Source organism: Aquarana catesbeiana, linkage group LG05 (genome assembly GCF_042186555.1).
Source record: "Aquarana catesbeiana isolate 2022-GZ linkage group LG05, ASM4218655v1, whole genome shotgun sequence".
Taxonomy (NCBI): domain Eukaryota; kingdom Metazoa; phylum Chordata; class Amphibia; order Anura; family Ranidae; genus Aquarana; species Aquarana catesbeiana.
The window spans coordinates 651,098,476-651,114,234 of NC_133328.1; the positions used below are offsets into that span (position 1 = coordinate 651,098,476).

General features: G+C 43.6%; 1 protein-coding gene across 8 annotated transcripts in view; it reads left to right on the forward strand.

Annotated features, from left to right (window-relative positions):
* Nucleotides 1-15,759, forward strand: part of LOC141145694 (mucin-13-like) — a 76,996-nt gene that overhangs the window by 21,775 nt on the left and 39,462 nt on the right. For 5 of the 8 annotated variants that reach the window (XM_073632560.1, XM_073632561.1, XM_073632562.1 and 2 more), the window contains 2 exons: nt 792-896; nt 10,067-10,192. In XM_073632560.1, the coding sequence (XP_073488661.1) occupies nt 792-896; nt 10,067-10,192 (231 nt within the window). The remainder of the gene's footprint in view (nt 1-791; nt 897-10,066; nt 10,193-15,759) is intronic. The other 3 variants (XM_073632565.1, XM_073632566.1, XM_073632568.1) reach the window with 1 other exon arrangement.

Below are 15,759 nucleotides of genomic sequence, written 5' to 3' on the forward strand. Positions count from 1 at the left end.
AAACCCTCCCATGAAAGCCCCTAAATTTGCTAAGGAGGGCACTATGTGTTCTGCTCTCATCATGTTTTGCTATGGAGAGCACTATGTGTGCTGTTCTCATCATGTTTGGCTATAGAGAGAACTATGTTGGCTGCTCTCATCATGTTTGTCTATGGAGAGCACTATGTGTGCTGCTCTCATCATGTTTGGCTATGGAGAGCACTATGTTGGCTGCTCTCATCATGTTTGGCTATGGAGAGCACTATGTTGGCTGCTCTCATCATGTTTGGCTATGTAGAGCACTATGTGTGCTGCTCTCATCATGTTTGGCTATGGAGAGCACTATGTGTGCTGCTCTCATCATGTTTGGCTATGGAGAGCACTATGTGTGCTGCTCTCATCATGTTTGGCTATGGAGAGCACTATGTGTGCTGTTCTCATCATGTTTGGCTATGGAGAGAACTATGTGTGCTGTTCTCATAATGTTTGGCTATGGAGAGCACTTTGTGGGCTGCTCTCATCATGTGGGGCTAAGGAGAGAACTATGTGTGCTGCTACTGAACCCTTAATTCTCCATGGAGCACCTTTTACTGTTTACTAAGGGTGGCTTGGAGGGAGTATCAGGGCTTGCATTGGAGGTTTTTTTTTTTAAGGCAAATGTTGCCGAAACCAGCTTGGTGAAATCTAAAGATTCATTTAGATGAGGTTTCAGTAATGATGAAAATCCAAATTTTGCAGATAAATAATTTCCCCCCAAAATGTCTCCCTTTATCCCTACTCCTCATTGTCTCAATTTTTGTTTTGTTTTATAGAAAGTGATAACAGTACAGAACTGGGCTCATTGTACCCCACCGGAGGGGGGATCACAGTCACCACCAGCCCTATGGAAGAGACAACAGGAGGAGCCTCCCACCCAGGTATGGCATCTGATATCTGTACATGGTGGACATCTGACCCTGGGAGATGTTCATATGCATCTCATACTATATACAGACAAGACAGCGCTGAGAAAAGTTCTGGTCCAGCGTGTCCTCCATCCTCCTAGACCAGGCGTCTCCAAACTTTCTAAACAATGGCCCAGTTTATTATCCTGGCATTGGTAACATTGCCCCATCATTGGTGTCAGTGGGAGGAATAGTGTCCCATCATTGGTGTCAGTGGGAGGAATAGTGCCCCATCATTGGTGTCAGTGGGAGGAATAGTGCCCCATCATTGGTGTCAGTGGGAGGAATAGTGCCCCATCATTGGTTTAAATGTCCTATGATAAATGTCGGTGGAAGGAATAGTGCCCCATCAATGGTGTCAGTGGGAGGAATAGTGCCCCATCATTGGTATCAGTGGAAGGAATAGTGCCCCATCATTGGTTTAAATGTCCTATTATAAATGTCAGTGGAAGGAATAGTGCCCCATCATTGGTGTCAGTGGGAGGAATAGTGCCCCATCAATGGTGTCAGTGGAAGGAATAGTGCCCCATCATTGGTGTCAGTGGGAGTAATTGTGTCCCATCATTGGTGTCAGTGGGAGGAATAGTGCCCCAAGGGTCTGATAAAGGCAAGCAAAGGGCTGCATTCGGCCACCGGGCCGCAGTTTGGAGACCCTGGTTTTAGAACATCTGAATCTTGGTGAATGGCGGCACTTTGTTGGTAGATATGTCCATACACCGTCCTACTAAGGGCAGATCAATAATGCATGATCACAGTTGGCTCCTGTACAGGGGAAGCGTGTAGATACTCCCATCTGAGGTCATAGCTCACAAGCCACACCCTCATCCCACCGGGGGGGGGGGGTTGTCATCCATGACCCGACCAACAGGGTGGCCGCCATTGAGTTGAGAACATTTGTTTCATTTGTATGTGCGCCGCCCAACAATGGGAATGGCAAACATGAATTCAACGTCATAACATAATGAATGAATGAATACAGAGTAGTTTGGATTCATTCATTTTATTCGGATGAGAGCGAGGCGGTAGTCTTTGACTCTCGGATAATCAGCCGATTCTTTTTGGATTAACATTTTCCATTATTAGAAAAGAAATGGCGTACATGTGAAATGGAATCATATTGCAATAAATACACCAAAAGACGCACATCTCTATGGTTGGACAGAAGTGGTTATTCTACGGCTACCCACCGGCGATTCTCTAGGCTCTCCCGTGTGATCAGGGAGCCCACTGTCCGATGCCGCTGGGTTATCATAGAGTTGGCCGGGGCAGGGCTGTCTTAATTGCATCATGGGCCCCTGGGTAAAGTAATGCACTGGGGCCCCTACCAGCCTGCCCAGATTTACGGGACTACTCTCAAGAATTAAAGTATAAATAGCTGATAGAATTAAACATATATTTATTAGTACTTTCAATAAAATCAATTTTATGGAGAGGCATAAGGGCTCCTGGACTCCCTAATGACCCCCGACTGTGTCAGTTCCCCCAACTATTCTCGAAGGTCCTCCAAGTCACATAGAGGGATTCGTCTAGCTCTTTCTCGGAAAGGCTTATCTTCACTTAGCCGAATTTGGTATTGGGCACTCCTGACACAACCCACATCAAAGTCATTCGTGGAGATTATATTCTCCCATCGAGCTAATTGAGCTTGAATCCTCCCTTCCCATCTGGGGGTACAGCTTTGGGCACTGGACAGTGATCTCTCTTCAATTTTCCCTCTGAGTTACTTCGTCCCCTGTCACTGGGGTGGCAGCACTTACTTTCCCAATCACCATACGAGGCCTCACACTGACAGAAATTCAACCCCCGCTTCCCTGTAAGGCCCTAGTGGGTACGATCTCCAGAACCAGTTCTATCCTGCTATCTTCCTCCAGTGGGTCAGCTTCTACCACCACATAGGGACACGGTTGATCCCATGACAACTTGACAGTGGCTTTCATAGAGCTTCCTTCCCCAGGCTGCAACACATTTTCTTGGGTGTCTAATAGCCACAGTCTTCCTACCCGTTCTACGGGGGCCTTCTTCTCTTGCAACACTCGCTGAAAAGCCTGTCGCAACTGAGGATGGATCTTCCCTACGGGAGCACCCTTCAACGCCAGCGGCATGAGTAATGTCCTACAAGATTGGTGTTGGTGGCTATCAGCAAGGAATTGCGGCCTGCCCCAGGAGGTCAGGGACAGACAACAGCCAAAGCGTCGAAGGGCTCGGGCTTTCCAGCCAAGGAAGTATCAAAGCTTATCTTGATGGGTATATAATCGTCATACAAGCATTTTTGTGTTCCTATACAACAGATCTCTAACTCCTCTAGTTTACACAAAGGAATGTCCCTTAAGTACTTGTGATAGACGTCCCGATACAACGTCACCTGGGCTCTGGTATCCAGCAAGGCTTGAGTATAGATGCCCTCTACTTGTATCAAGACTATAGGAGAAGTCCCTACCAGGTCCTTTGGCAGATTTCTAGCTGGTGACTCTATAGTCTGAGCCCTAACCAACCTCTTTGGTGGCGATGGAGTCTGTTTAAAAACTCGCTCAGAAGGGTGTACATTGATTTCCCGTGTCCGGCTTTCCTTCCCTGGGGGCCTTGTTTTCTTTTTAACAGGCAAGGGAGGGAAAGAGGTAGCAAATGACTTTCGTTCCTTCTTCTTCTTGGGTGCTTTCTTAACTTTGGAGTGGAGTTTTCCCACAGGACTCTCAACTAGCTCCTTCACTGAGGTCCCCTGAAGTTTCCTGCCAGCTTTTGGAAGAGTAGCTTCTGTAAGGCTTTTAAAACTTTCATGAGTAATTGTGGACTAATTCCAGCTTTGGGGCGCTCTGCCCGGAAGTGTCCAACTTCTCCACATCCGTACCATTTCTTTTCCTGCACTCTGGAAAGTTTTGGCCCTCCTTGGTAAAATCCTTGTTCCTGGACCTTTGCTTTGGTTTCCATTACTCGCATTAGAGCTAGATACATCTGAGTTTGGGCTTGAGCTACCTGAGCCATCAGCTCAGTGGATCCGAGTTCGCTCATTGGCTTGTTAGTATCGGGGATGGCCAGTCCAACTGGTTCTGACTGAGTTTCACTGTCCTCATCTGAATAACCTGCTTCTACATGGACAGTTTGGGCAATTACTTTCTTCCTAATAACAGCGGTAGCGCTCGATTCTCTCGTTCCTTGACTCTTTTCTTTCAATAGAGCTTCCTCTTCCTTTACTTCTCTTATCAAATCAGGGTGTGTAGGTACCACCTTGGTACTTTTCAGTAATAACTTCAAGACAATGGGATGGTTTGGCTTGGCTCCTTGTAAAACCCGGTCTAAACGAGCTTGATCAACGTCCTTGGGATTGATACCCCTTTTAAGGATAATCTGGTGCAACATTCTGTCTACTTGGGAGATGTACCCAAAGAGACTCTCCCCCTTTTGTTGATGAGTGTGATTAAATTTGTACATTAGATCTGCAGTTGTTTCAACTCTTCCGAATACGGCATACAAAGCATCTATGTAGTCCATAGCAATGCAGGTTCTCTTCCCATTCTCAAATTTCGAATTACATCGGCAGCAGGGCCTTGAAGACTCTCATTGAGCCGCTGTCGCTTCACGGCCTGTGAAACACTCCATTCCTCCATAGCCTGATTCATCCAGGTCTCAAACTCATCTTCTCCGGTAGGGGTCGGCAACTGCCCTGAGAAAAATCTTCGATAGCTCTGGTTGGTATTTCCAGATCCATTCTTCACTAGGCTATCAACTAGCCAGCTCATATCAGTGTAGAAGGATACGGGAGGGGCACTGACCCCATGAGAGTCTGTCCCAACCGATCCTGAGTCCTTCTCCTGGGTCCTTGACAATAGTTTCCTCTCAACAGGCTCTCCCCCCACTTTAAGCTGGATCACTCTGGCAGTCACCCTCTTGGCTAGGTGTACCTCTTCTTCCTGAAAGCACACAGGTATTTCTTCCTGCCATTCCAGCAGTACCCTGACTTGGTCCAGGTCGTGCTCAGCTTCCATATCCAAAATGTAGGCCCTCTGTCTTGGGACCAGGGCTCTCACCCTCTGTTGAATCTCCCTCTCAGTGCATTCACTTCCTTAGATCTCTAAAATAGGGCTTCTTTTCACCCGAGCTCCCTGGGCTTTGCACCAAGTGACCGCAGCCACAGAGGCTGCCTCCCACGCAGGTCGGGGCTCTTGTCTAGGTTGACTAGGGCCGGCTGCAGAATAGATCCTCAAAAGAGCCCCCAAATGTAGCACGGCCCCCTTGAGGACTGCTTGGATTTACCTGCTCATCTGCATCATCATGACCCTGTGGACCTTCCAACCCACTCTGACACTCTGGGTTCAGACATCTTTCAACAAGCACCTTTTAAATGACACGTTACACAAGTCAAAATGTTTACAGTATATTATATAAGCTTTTACTGGAATAAGCAAAGTAGTATTGATTTACAAAAGAGGGCAATATATCAACCGAGTTCTGAATAACAGCCCAGACTCGGTAGAGGAATTCCCCAAAAGACAGCTTAAGAACAGTTTAACAGTATGAAGGTACAATACACATTTATGAACAACGGGATATTACCTGTAGGCATGTGCATTTCGTTTCGTTCCGAATCGAAATTCGGACGAATTTTTCATTATTCGGAAATTCGGATGCATCCAAATTTCCGAATGACAAAAGTAAAGAATTTAAACAAATCCGAAAAAAAAACAAACGAATTCGAATCGAATTCGAAAACATAATCAAATTAAAAAAAAACAGAAAACGTTTTTCTAAAAAAAAAACAATAAGGTAGAATATAAAATAATAAAGCAATAGAATATGTATATATATATATATATATATATATATATATATATATATATATATATATATATATATTTTATGCTTTTCTTTTCTATTATTTTATATTTTATAATAGTATTTTCAATTCAAATTCATTCTATACGAAATTCGAATTTCGGAACATGGCTTCTGAAGTTTGAATTTTGTATAGAATGAATTCGAATTTGAATAGAAAAGATTAGAACAGAAAATAATAGAAAAGTATAGACTATAAAAACAATAGAACAGAATAGAAGAAAATATAATATATATATTATATTTTCTTCTATTCTGTTCTATTGTTTTTCTAGTCTATTCTTTTCTATTATTTTCTGTTCTAATTCGAATTCATTCTATAAGAAATTCAAACTTCAGAAGCTATGTTCCGAAATTCGAATTTCGTATAGAATGAATTTGAATTGAAAAGACTATTATAGAATATAAAATAATAGAAAAGAAAAGCATAAAAAAACAATAGAAGAGAATAATACAAAAAAATTACCGTATTTATCGGCGTATAACACGCACCCCAAGTTTAGGAGGGAATTTTAAGGAAAAAAAAACTTTTAGGAGGGAAGTTTAAGGGAAAAAAACTTACATTTAAATGCCCATCATTGCAGCCTTCTCAGTGCAGCCTTGCCCCAGTGCAGCCTTGTCAGTGCAGCCTTGTCAGTGCAGCCTTGTCAGTGCAGCCTTGTCAGTGCAGCCTTCCCAGTGTCCATTGCAGCCTTATCCCAGTGCAGCCTTGCCCCAGTGCAGCCTTGCAGCTCGCAGTTTGAAAATCCCGTGATCCCTGCGATCCTGAGCTTCAAAATCGCCGACCGCGATTTGAAAATGGTGCCGCCGGTGCCAAAATACACAGAGCCGGTCCTCGGCTCTTCTCGGCGGCTCTCGTTCACTTTCGGCTCCACTCGTAGTCCCGCCCGGGATGGGCGTGACTGTGAGCGGAGCTATCCGAACCTAGCCGAGTACACTTGGCTAGGTTCGGGGGGCACTCAAGTGAAGCCGAAAGTGGCCGAGAAGAGCCGAGGACCGGCTCTGTGTATTTCGGCGCCATTTTCAAATCACGGTCGGCGATTTTGAAGATCTGTCAGCTCAGGATCGCAGGGGATCGGCGTATAACACGCACCCATGATTTTCCCCTGATTTTAAGGGGAAAAAAGTGCGTGTTATATGCCGATAAATACGGTATATATATTTATATATATTTTTTTTATTTTTATTTTTTTTCTATGCTGGTCTATTGTTTTTCTATTCTTTTCTATTCTTTTCTATTTTATTCTAAACTTTTCTATTTGAATGCGAAATCATTCTATACGAAATTTGAATTTCTGAAAATGGTTATACAGAAACAGAATGAAATAGAATGAAATCGAATTCTAATAGAAAAGACTAGAACAGAAAAACAATAGAACAGAATAGAAAAAAAAAAAAAATATATATATACACACACATCTTCCGAAATTGGAATTTGGTACAGAATGAATTCAAATAGAAAAGATTAGAATAGAACAGAAAATAATATAAAAGAATAGCATAGAAAAACAATAGAACAGAATAGAAAAAAATATAAAATATTCTATTCTAATCTTTTCTATTCTAATTCATTCTGTACCAAATTCCAATTTCGGAAGATGTTTTTTTTATTTTTATATATATATAAAATATTTCTTTCTATTCTGTTCTATTGTTTTTCTATTCTATTCTTTTCTATTAGAATTTGATTTCATTCTATTTCTATATAACTATTTTCTGAAATTCGAATTTTGTATAGAATGAATTTGAATTCAAATAGAAAAGATCAGAATATAATAGAAAATAATAGAAAAACAATAGAACAGAATAGAAAAAATATTTTATATATATATATTTATATATTTTATATATATATATATATATATATATATATATATATATATATATATATATATATATATATATATATATATATATATATATATATAAAACCATCTTCCAAAATTCGAATTTCGTATAAAATTAATTTGAATAGAAAAGATTAAAATAGAGTAGAAAGAATAGACTAGAAAAACAATAGAACAGAATAGAATAAGATATAATATATTATATTTTATTCTGTTCTGTTCTATTGTTTTTCTAGTCTATTCTTTTCTATTCAAATTCAAATTCACTCTATACGAAATTCGAATTTCAGAAGCCATCTTCCGAAATTCGAATTTCGTATAGAATGAATTCAAATTCGAATAGAAAAGTTTAGAATAGAATAGAAAAGAATAGCATAGAAAAACAATGAAACAGAATAGAAAAAAATATATATATTATATTTTATTCTCTTCTGTTCTATTGTTTTTCTAGTCTATTCTATTTCTATTCTAATCTTTTCTATTCAAATTCGAATTCATTCTATACGAAATTCTAATTTTAGAAGCCATCTTCCGAAATTCGAATTTCGCATAGAATTAATTCAAATTCGAATAGAAAAGTTTAGAATAGAATAGAAAAGAATAGCATAGAAAAACAATGGAACAGAATAGAAAAAAAATATAATATATATATTTAACCATCTTCCAAAATTGGAATTTGGTACAGAATGAATTCGAATTCAAATAGAAAAGCTTAGAATACAATATATTATATTTTTTTCTATTCTGATCTATTGTTTTTCTATGCTATTCTTTTATACTTTCTATTCTATCCTAATCTTTTCTATTGGAATTCGATTTCATTCTATACGAATTTCAAATTTCGCAAAATGGTTATATATAGTTTACTTTTTCAAATTCAGTTATTGTTTTTTTCGAATTTTATAGTTTTTTTCGAATGTGGTAGAATTTTTTCAAATTTTATAGTTTTTTTCGAATGTGGTAGAATTTTTTCGAATTTGATAGTTTTTTTCGAATGTGGTAGAATTTTTTCGAATTTGATAGTTTTTTTCGAATGTGGTAGAATTTTTTCGAATTTGACAGTTTTTTTCGAATGTGGTAGAATTTTTTCGAATTTGACAGTTTTTTTCGAATGTGGTAGAATTTTTTCAAATTTGACAGTTTTTTTCGAATGTGGTAGAATTTTTTCGAATTTGATAGTTTTTTTCGAATGTGGTAGAATTTTTTCGAATTTGATAGTTTTTTTCGAATACGGTCGAATTTTTTCGAATGCGGTCGAATTTTTTCGAATTCGAATACGAAACGAAACGAATTCCGAAAACGAATGTAATGAATGCAACGAATTTAACTAAACGAATTAAGTTAAATAACGAATCGAAACGAAACTAAACTAAACCAATTTTTTCATCCTGCACATGTCTAATTACCTGATGCAGGACCTGTAAGGACAATAAGGGTTAAATGTTTAATGCAGGTAGTCACACTCTAAAGGGGAACCCCAGGCCAGCCGATTCAACCTTTAGATCCTAATGAGAGATCAGATAGAATAAGGATAGTGTAGGGCCCTTTAAATAGTAACAACAGCAATGTCCGTGGTGCAGGCCTGATAGTCTTCACCGGCAGTTCGAGCTCATTAGATTATATCCAATAAGGAACGGTGATGTATTAACAGACTGACTGGCTTAAACAGGCCAATGGTACTCCTTGAAATGGTTGTAGGTAGAGGTGTCTATGTTCAGTGTTCAAATAGAAGTGCAGTAAAGTGTTCCCAAGATAGAGTTGTCTGTACACAGTGTTCCAATAAAGTAATCAGGGAAAGATTGTAGAAGATGGGCAATTGCCCTCTCACCAATGACTGGACGGGACAATCACCCGGGGGAGACATTCGTCAAGGAAGTTGCCAGCGATGACCCACAGGTGTGGAGTGTGGAAGAACGTAGTGTCGATCTGCTGAGTTGGTGCCGTGTAGATGTCTGATGAACAGCAGGCAGAGTTCGGCCCTCCGAGGCCTGGCTGGAATCACTTGAACACCGTGTGGTGGGCCGCAACCTCTCTCTCCCTGTCACGGAGAGGTGTGCATAGTGCAAGGCCCAGGAAGGAGAGAGCCTGGGACGAATCTCCGGTCTCCTTTATAGTCTCTCCCAGAAGTTCCTTGCATGGTGGCAAGGATCCCTGGGATGTGTAGTCCGGCTGTATGGTTATCCAATGGGATCGCTGGTCAGAAAGACTACTAGTCCCACAATCCATTGGGTTGGGCTCACAAATATGATGACAGATACTGGCGCCCAGGATTAAAGGGATATCCTATAGGTGAGGAATGACGGGGAATGCACACAATATTACAAGTATAGTCCACCATTGCTACATCGTATATAGTAAGGGATGAGGGGGGAGGGGGGGCACATTGCTGTATACAGTATATAGTGAGGGGGAGGGGGGACACATTTCTGTATACAGTATATAGTGAGGATTCCCTCTCTCTGATTGCAGATATGATCTCCTGCCTCCGGGACACAGACTGCCCCCCGTTCAGCTCCTGTACATCGGGCCCCGGGCCCCGCATCTGTCACTGTCACCTCGGCCTCTACTTCCACCCGCACCTCGGCTGTGTCACAGGTAATCCTATGAGATGTAATCATTGATTGCTTATTATTTGTCGATCAGTAATATATCAAAGCAAATTCCTCTTCATTCGGTGACTCTCAGCCATGTCCGTCTATCATCAGGGAGAGGGGTTTGTTCCTGCTGCTCTGTGAAGGGGCTTTGCAGAGCTTTCCTCTGGTACACATAATGATCAATGGGGCCCGATGATATCAATACAAGACCGAATAGCACAGACTGACCCTGTACACATAATGATCGATGGGGCCGATGATGTAAATACAAGACTGAAGAGCACAGACTGACCCTGTACACATAATGATCAATGGGGCCCGATGATGTAAATACAAGACTGAAGAGCACAGACTGACCCTGTACACATAATGATCAATGGGGCCCGATGATGTAAATACAAGACTGAAGAGCACAGACTGACCCGGTACACATAATGATCAATGGGGCCCGATGATATAAATACAAGACTGAAGAGCACAGACTGAGCAATGTATTTTATAATCAGACCCCTGAGCCCGTTCTGTTCATTGGCTGTTGGGCGGCTCCTCTGCTAATTGTGGGGCGGGGTCTTCTGGGTCTATTTATACAACCTTCGTTGGATGAATGTCACGCCCACCTTCCTGCCGGCTGGATTAATGTTCCCCGTATTCTCTATATTAGATCCTCGGCTCCATCTAGTGGCCAGAATACAGTATACTCTGTGATTGTTGCATCTCATGAATCTATACCATATTTTGGCCACTAGATGGAGCCGAGGATCAGAGGATATATTACAGACAATATGGGGAAAGTTCATCCAGCCGGCAGGAAGGTGTGAGTGACATTCGTCCAACGAAGGTTCTATAAATAGACCCCTTATCTTGTCACAACTGAATTACTAGTTTTGGGTGAAATGGCTCTTTAAATCTGACCTCCATTGCACAGGTGTTACCGGCTCCTCCCCCTGGACTGAAACGGCTTCCACTGATATCACTGCACACTGTGAGCTTCTGTCATGGGGCCCGATGATATTCCTTCTCTGAGCTGGCCGCTCAGCTGTCGGCTAATTGCCAGCTCTCATCTCTCTCCACAGTTAACCAGCTGTTGTGGATCTGCTCGTCAGTCCCACCTACTTAAAGATCTCCAGCTCACTTCATTCCTGCCTTCGCCTTGGTCACGTCACAAGAAACCATCTCCTGCGTTCCTGTTTAAAGCCTGGCTTTGCTGACATCCCTTCTGGCTACTTATCCTGCTTGCTGTTCCTCTACTTGGAACCCTGACTTCTGGCCTGGCTGACTACCCGATCTGGTTACCTAACTCTGGCTTGGCTGACTACCCGATCTGGTTACTGTACTTCTGTCTCGGTCTGGTTCATGGTTTCTGACAGTAGGGGAAGGCCATGAATTCAGAAGATAGAGTCAATCCACTTGTTGGTAATATTTTTTCCAGATTAGATGAGCAAGATCACCGCGTGGATCAGTTTGCCATGGCATTATAACCGCTCCTGAGTCGCACGGCTCACTTGAAATCCCCCACTGTGACTGCTCCGGTACAACCTAAGTTGCAGGCCGTCCCTGCTGCTGCGCCAGTCTCTGTGCAGGCACCCGCCTCGAGTATTACCCCTATAAGAGGCATGTCTGGTTCCGCTCCGCTTCCCCAGCGATTTGGGGCCGATCCAGTTCAATGCAGAGAGTTTCTCAACCAAGTTGAAGTATACTTTGAGATGCTGCCCCAGGCGTTTCCCACGGACAGAAGAAAAGTAGGGTTCGTGATATCTTTTCTTTCTGAGAGAGCATTGGCCTGGGCAAACCCTCTATGGGAGTCGCAAAAACCTGTTGTCTTGAGTTACCCAGAGTTTGTGGCCTCCTTTAAAAGGGTATTTGACATTTCCGCACGCTCTGCTTCTGCTGCCAAGTGCCTCATGTCCAACAAACAGAGTACGAGAACTGTTGACGACTACGCCATTGAGTTCCGTACTCTGGCAGCAGAGGTTGCTTGGAACAATGAGGACCTTGTGGCTGCTTTCTCTCATGGTCTCTTGGATTCCATCAAGGATGAGATAGCAGCCCGAGAAATACCCACTGAGCTGGAGAGGTTGATCTTGTTTGCCATCCTCATTGACTCCTGTACGTTTGCCTCTGACCATTGCAGTCCCACCCATGCCTCCGTCACCTCCCATGCCTCCTGGTACCGAGTCGGTCAGTGAAGATGAACCCATGCACTTGGGCTTCACGCGTCTCTCTGCGGATGAGAGAGCCTTTAGGAGGAAGGAGAGATTGTGCCTTTATTGTGGCCAGGCAGGTCACTTTTTGAAGTCTTGTCCTACCCGTCCTGGCAACACCTGAACCTTGAGGTCCTGTCATGGACCGGCCTTAGGTGGTGTTGTGTCGTCTGCAGTTATCCAGAAGGATAAGCCACTGGTTTTGGTCACCCTTTCTTGGGCTAAGCCTTCTATTGAGATACAGGCTCTAATCGACTCTGGGGCTGCAGGCCTGTTCATTGATGCTGCCTTTGTATCAAAGCACTCGATTCCACTGCAGCTGCGTGACACTCCACTTGCCATTGAGGCTCTTGACGGGAGAAATCTACAGCCTGCCCATGTGACTCATGAGCTAGTTCCCTTGTCCATGGCCGTAGGGGCTCTTCACCATGCGATAATCCAATTCCAAGTGATTTCCTCTCCTAAGTTTCCATTGATTATTGGTTATCCTTGAGCACAACCCCTCTTTTGATTGGCTCCATGCTGAGGTTCTGTTCTGGTCACCACAATGCAGTGAAACATGCTTCCAGAAGGTAGCCAAGGTCCTGTGTACCTCTTCACTCTCCTACCTGCCAAAGGAGTACCATGATTTTAGCAATGTCTTTGACAAAGGTCAAGCCGGTAGTTTGCCCCCACACTGGCCCTATGATTGTGTAATTGACCTTCAACCTGGTGCCATACCCCCTCATGGCCGGGTTTACCCTTTGTCTGTCTTGGAGGATAAAGCCATGCAGGAGTATGTTGCAGACGCACTTTCTCCGGGTTTCATCCGCAAATGCTCATCTCCTGCTGGTGCTGGTCTCTTCTTTGTGAAGAAGAGGAGCAGTGAACTGAGACCTTGTATTGATTATAGGGGTCTCAATCGTTTATCGAATAAGAATGCCTATCTGATCCCGTTGATTGCAGAGTTATTTGACCGCCTCAAGGGAGCAACAGTTTTCACTAAACTTGATCTGAGAGGGGCTTACAATCTCGTGAGGATTAAGGAGGGCAACGAGTGGAAAACTGCGTTTAATACCAGAACAGGCCGTTATGAGTATCTCGTAATGCCTTTTGGCCTTTGTAACGCCCCGGCAGTTTTCCAGGAATTTATTAACGATGTCCTCTGGGATTTGTTGCACTTATGTGTGGTGGTTTATCGCGATGATATCCTCATATTTTCCAAGTCCCTGGAGAGCCACCACACAGATGTCTGTTGTGTGCTTCAGAAATTAAGAGAGACCAATCTCTATTGTAAACTGGAGAAGTGCGAGTACCATCGGGAACAGGTTAAATTCCTGTCATTTCCACTGCTGGTATTTCGATGGACCCAGAGAAACTTTCGGCAGTCCTACAGTGGCCTCGACCCGTGGGTTTACGTCCTCTGCAGCATTTCCTGGGTTTTGCCAACTATTATCGGAAGTTTATTCGTAACTTCTCGTCTCTGGTCAAGCCCCTGACCGATATGACCAGAAAGAATGGTAACCCACAGAGTTGGTCTCCGGAGTCCATTAAGGCCTTTGAGAGTCTCAAGGCTGCCTTTGTTTCTGCTCCTGTGTTGGCACATCCTGATCCTACGTTACCTTTTATCCTTGAGGTTGATGCTTCTGAGACTGGAGTTGGCGCCCTTCTGTCTCAACGTCCTACCTCTGAGAGCGCTATGCATCCTTGTGGCTACTTTTCCAAGAAATTGTCACCTGCGGAGTGCAATTACGAGATTGGTGATAGAGAGCTGTTGGCAATCATTTTAGTCCTGAAAGAATGGAGACATATCCTCAAAGGTACCACTGTGCCGGTTCTCATTCTTACTGACTATAAGAATCTCACATTCTTGTCTGAGGCTAAACGCCTCTCTCCCAGAAGGGCGCGATGGGCTCTTTTCTTGTCAAGTTTCAATTACATTGTCTCATTCTTACTAAGAATGTAAGGGCTGACGCCTTGTCACGACAAATTTCCTCCACTTCCAAGTTGGAGTCAGTTCCGGTTCCTGCGATTCCGCCTGATCGTATTCTGGCTACGGTTCGCACCAGTTTTACTTTTCCTTTGGGTGACAAAATTCTTGCTGCTCAGGTCCATGCTCCTCCTGAGAAACCTTGTGACCGCTGCTTTGTCCCAGAGAGTCTCCGTACTGCCGTGCTCCAGACTTACCATTCTCCAAAGACAGCTGGCCAGTCTGGTGAGAATCAACTCGTTTGGGCCATTTCCCAACAATTCTAGTGGCCTAGTCTATGTGCTGATGTAACTGCCTTCGTAGCTGCCTGTCCCGTGTGTGCTCAGAGTAAGACTCCACGACACCTTCCAGTGGGCCTCCTACAACCCATACCCAATGGAGGGAGGCCCTGGACCCACCTGTCTATGGATTTCATTGTCGAGTTGCCCAACTCCCAAGGCAACACAGTTATCCTTATGGAGGTTGACCGGTTCTCAAAGATGTGTCGTTGTATTCCACTTAAGAAGTTGCCCACTTCTAAAGAACTGGCTTCCATTTTTGCTCGGGAGATCTTTCACTTACATGGGCTACCCAAGGTGATTGTCTCGGACAGGGGTAGTCAGTTTGTGTCCTGGTTTTGGTGAGCCTTGGGAAGTTGGGAAGTTGGGAATTCAGTTTGCTGAACGAGCCACCAGTCCTTGGAGCAATTCCTACGTTGCTATATTTCTGACCATCACAACAACTGGTCAGACCTATTACCGTGGGCTGAGTTTGCTCACAACAGTGCCTTGAATTCTGCTTCCCGATTGTCCCCATTTATGGCTAATTATAGTTTCCAACCTTCCATGTTGTCTGACTCATTTGTTCCGCAGAGTTTTCCTGCGCTAGAGGAGCATCTCAGTGGTCTTCGTTCCACTTGGGCACAAGTCCAGGAGGCTTTGCGTCATGCTAATGATAATAGGTAATGACTCCATGCTGACCGCAGACGCCTGCCTGCGCCTTCCTACCAGGTTGGGGACAGAGTCTGGCTGTTCATCTCGCAACCTCCGACTTTGTGTTCCCTGACTGAAGTTTGCACCTCGGTTTATTGGGCCTTTCCGTATCCTTCGCAGGATTAACCCAGTGGCTTACACGTTGGACCTTTCTCCTAGTATGCGCATCTCAAATGTGTTTCATGTCTCCTTATTAAAACTTTTAGTCTGCAACCGCTTTACCACCTCAGTGCGACGTCCTCGCCCTATACAGGTTGAGAACCAAGAGGAGTATAAAGTACAATCCATTGTTGACTCCCGTAGGTTCTGTGGGTGCATACAGTACCTGGTGCATAGGAAGGGGTACGGTCCGGAGGAGCGCTCCTGGATCTCATCCTCGGACGTACATGCTCCTGCCCTTCTCCGTGATTTCCATAGACGTTTTCCC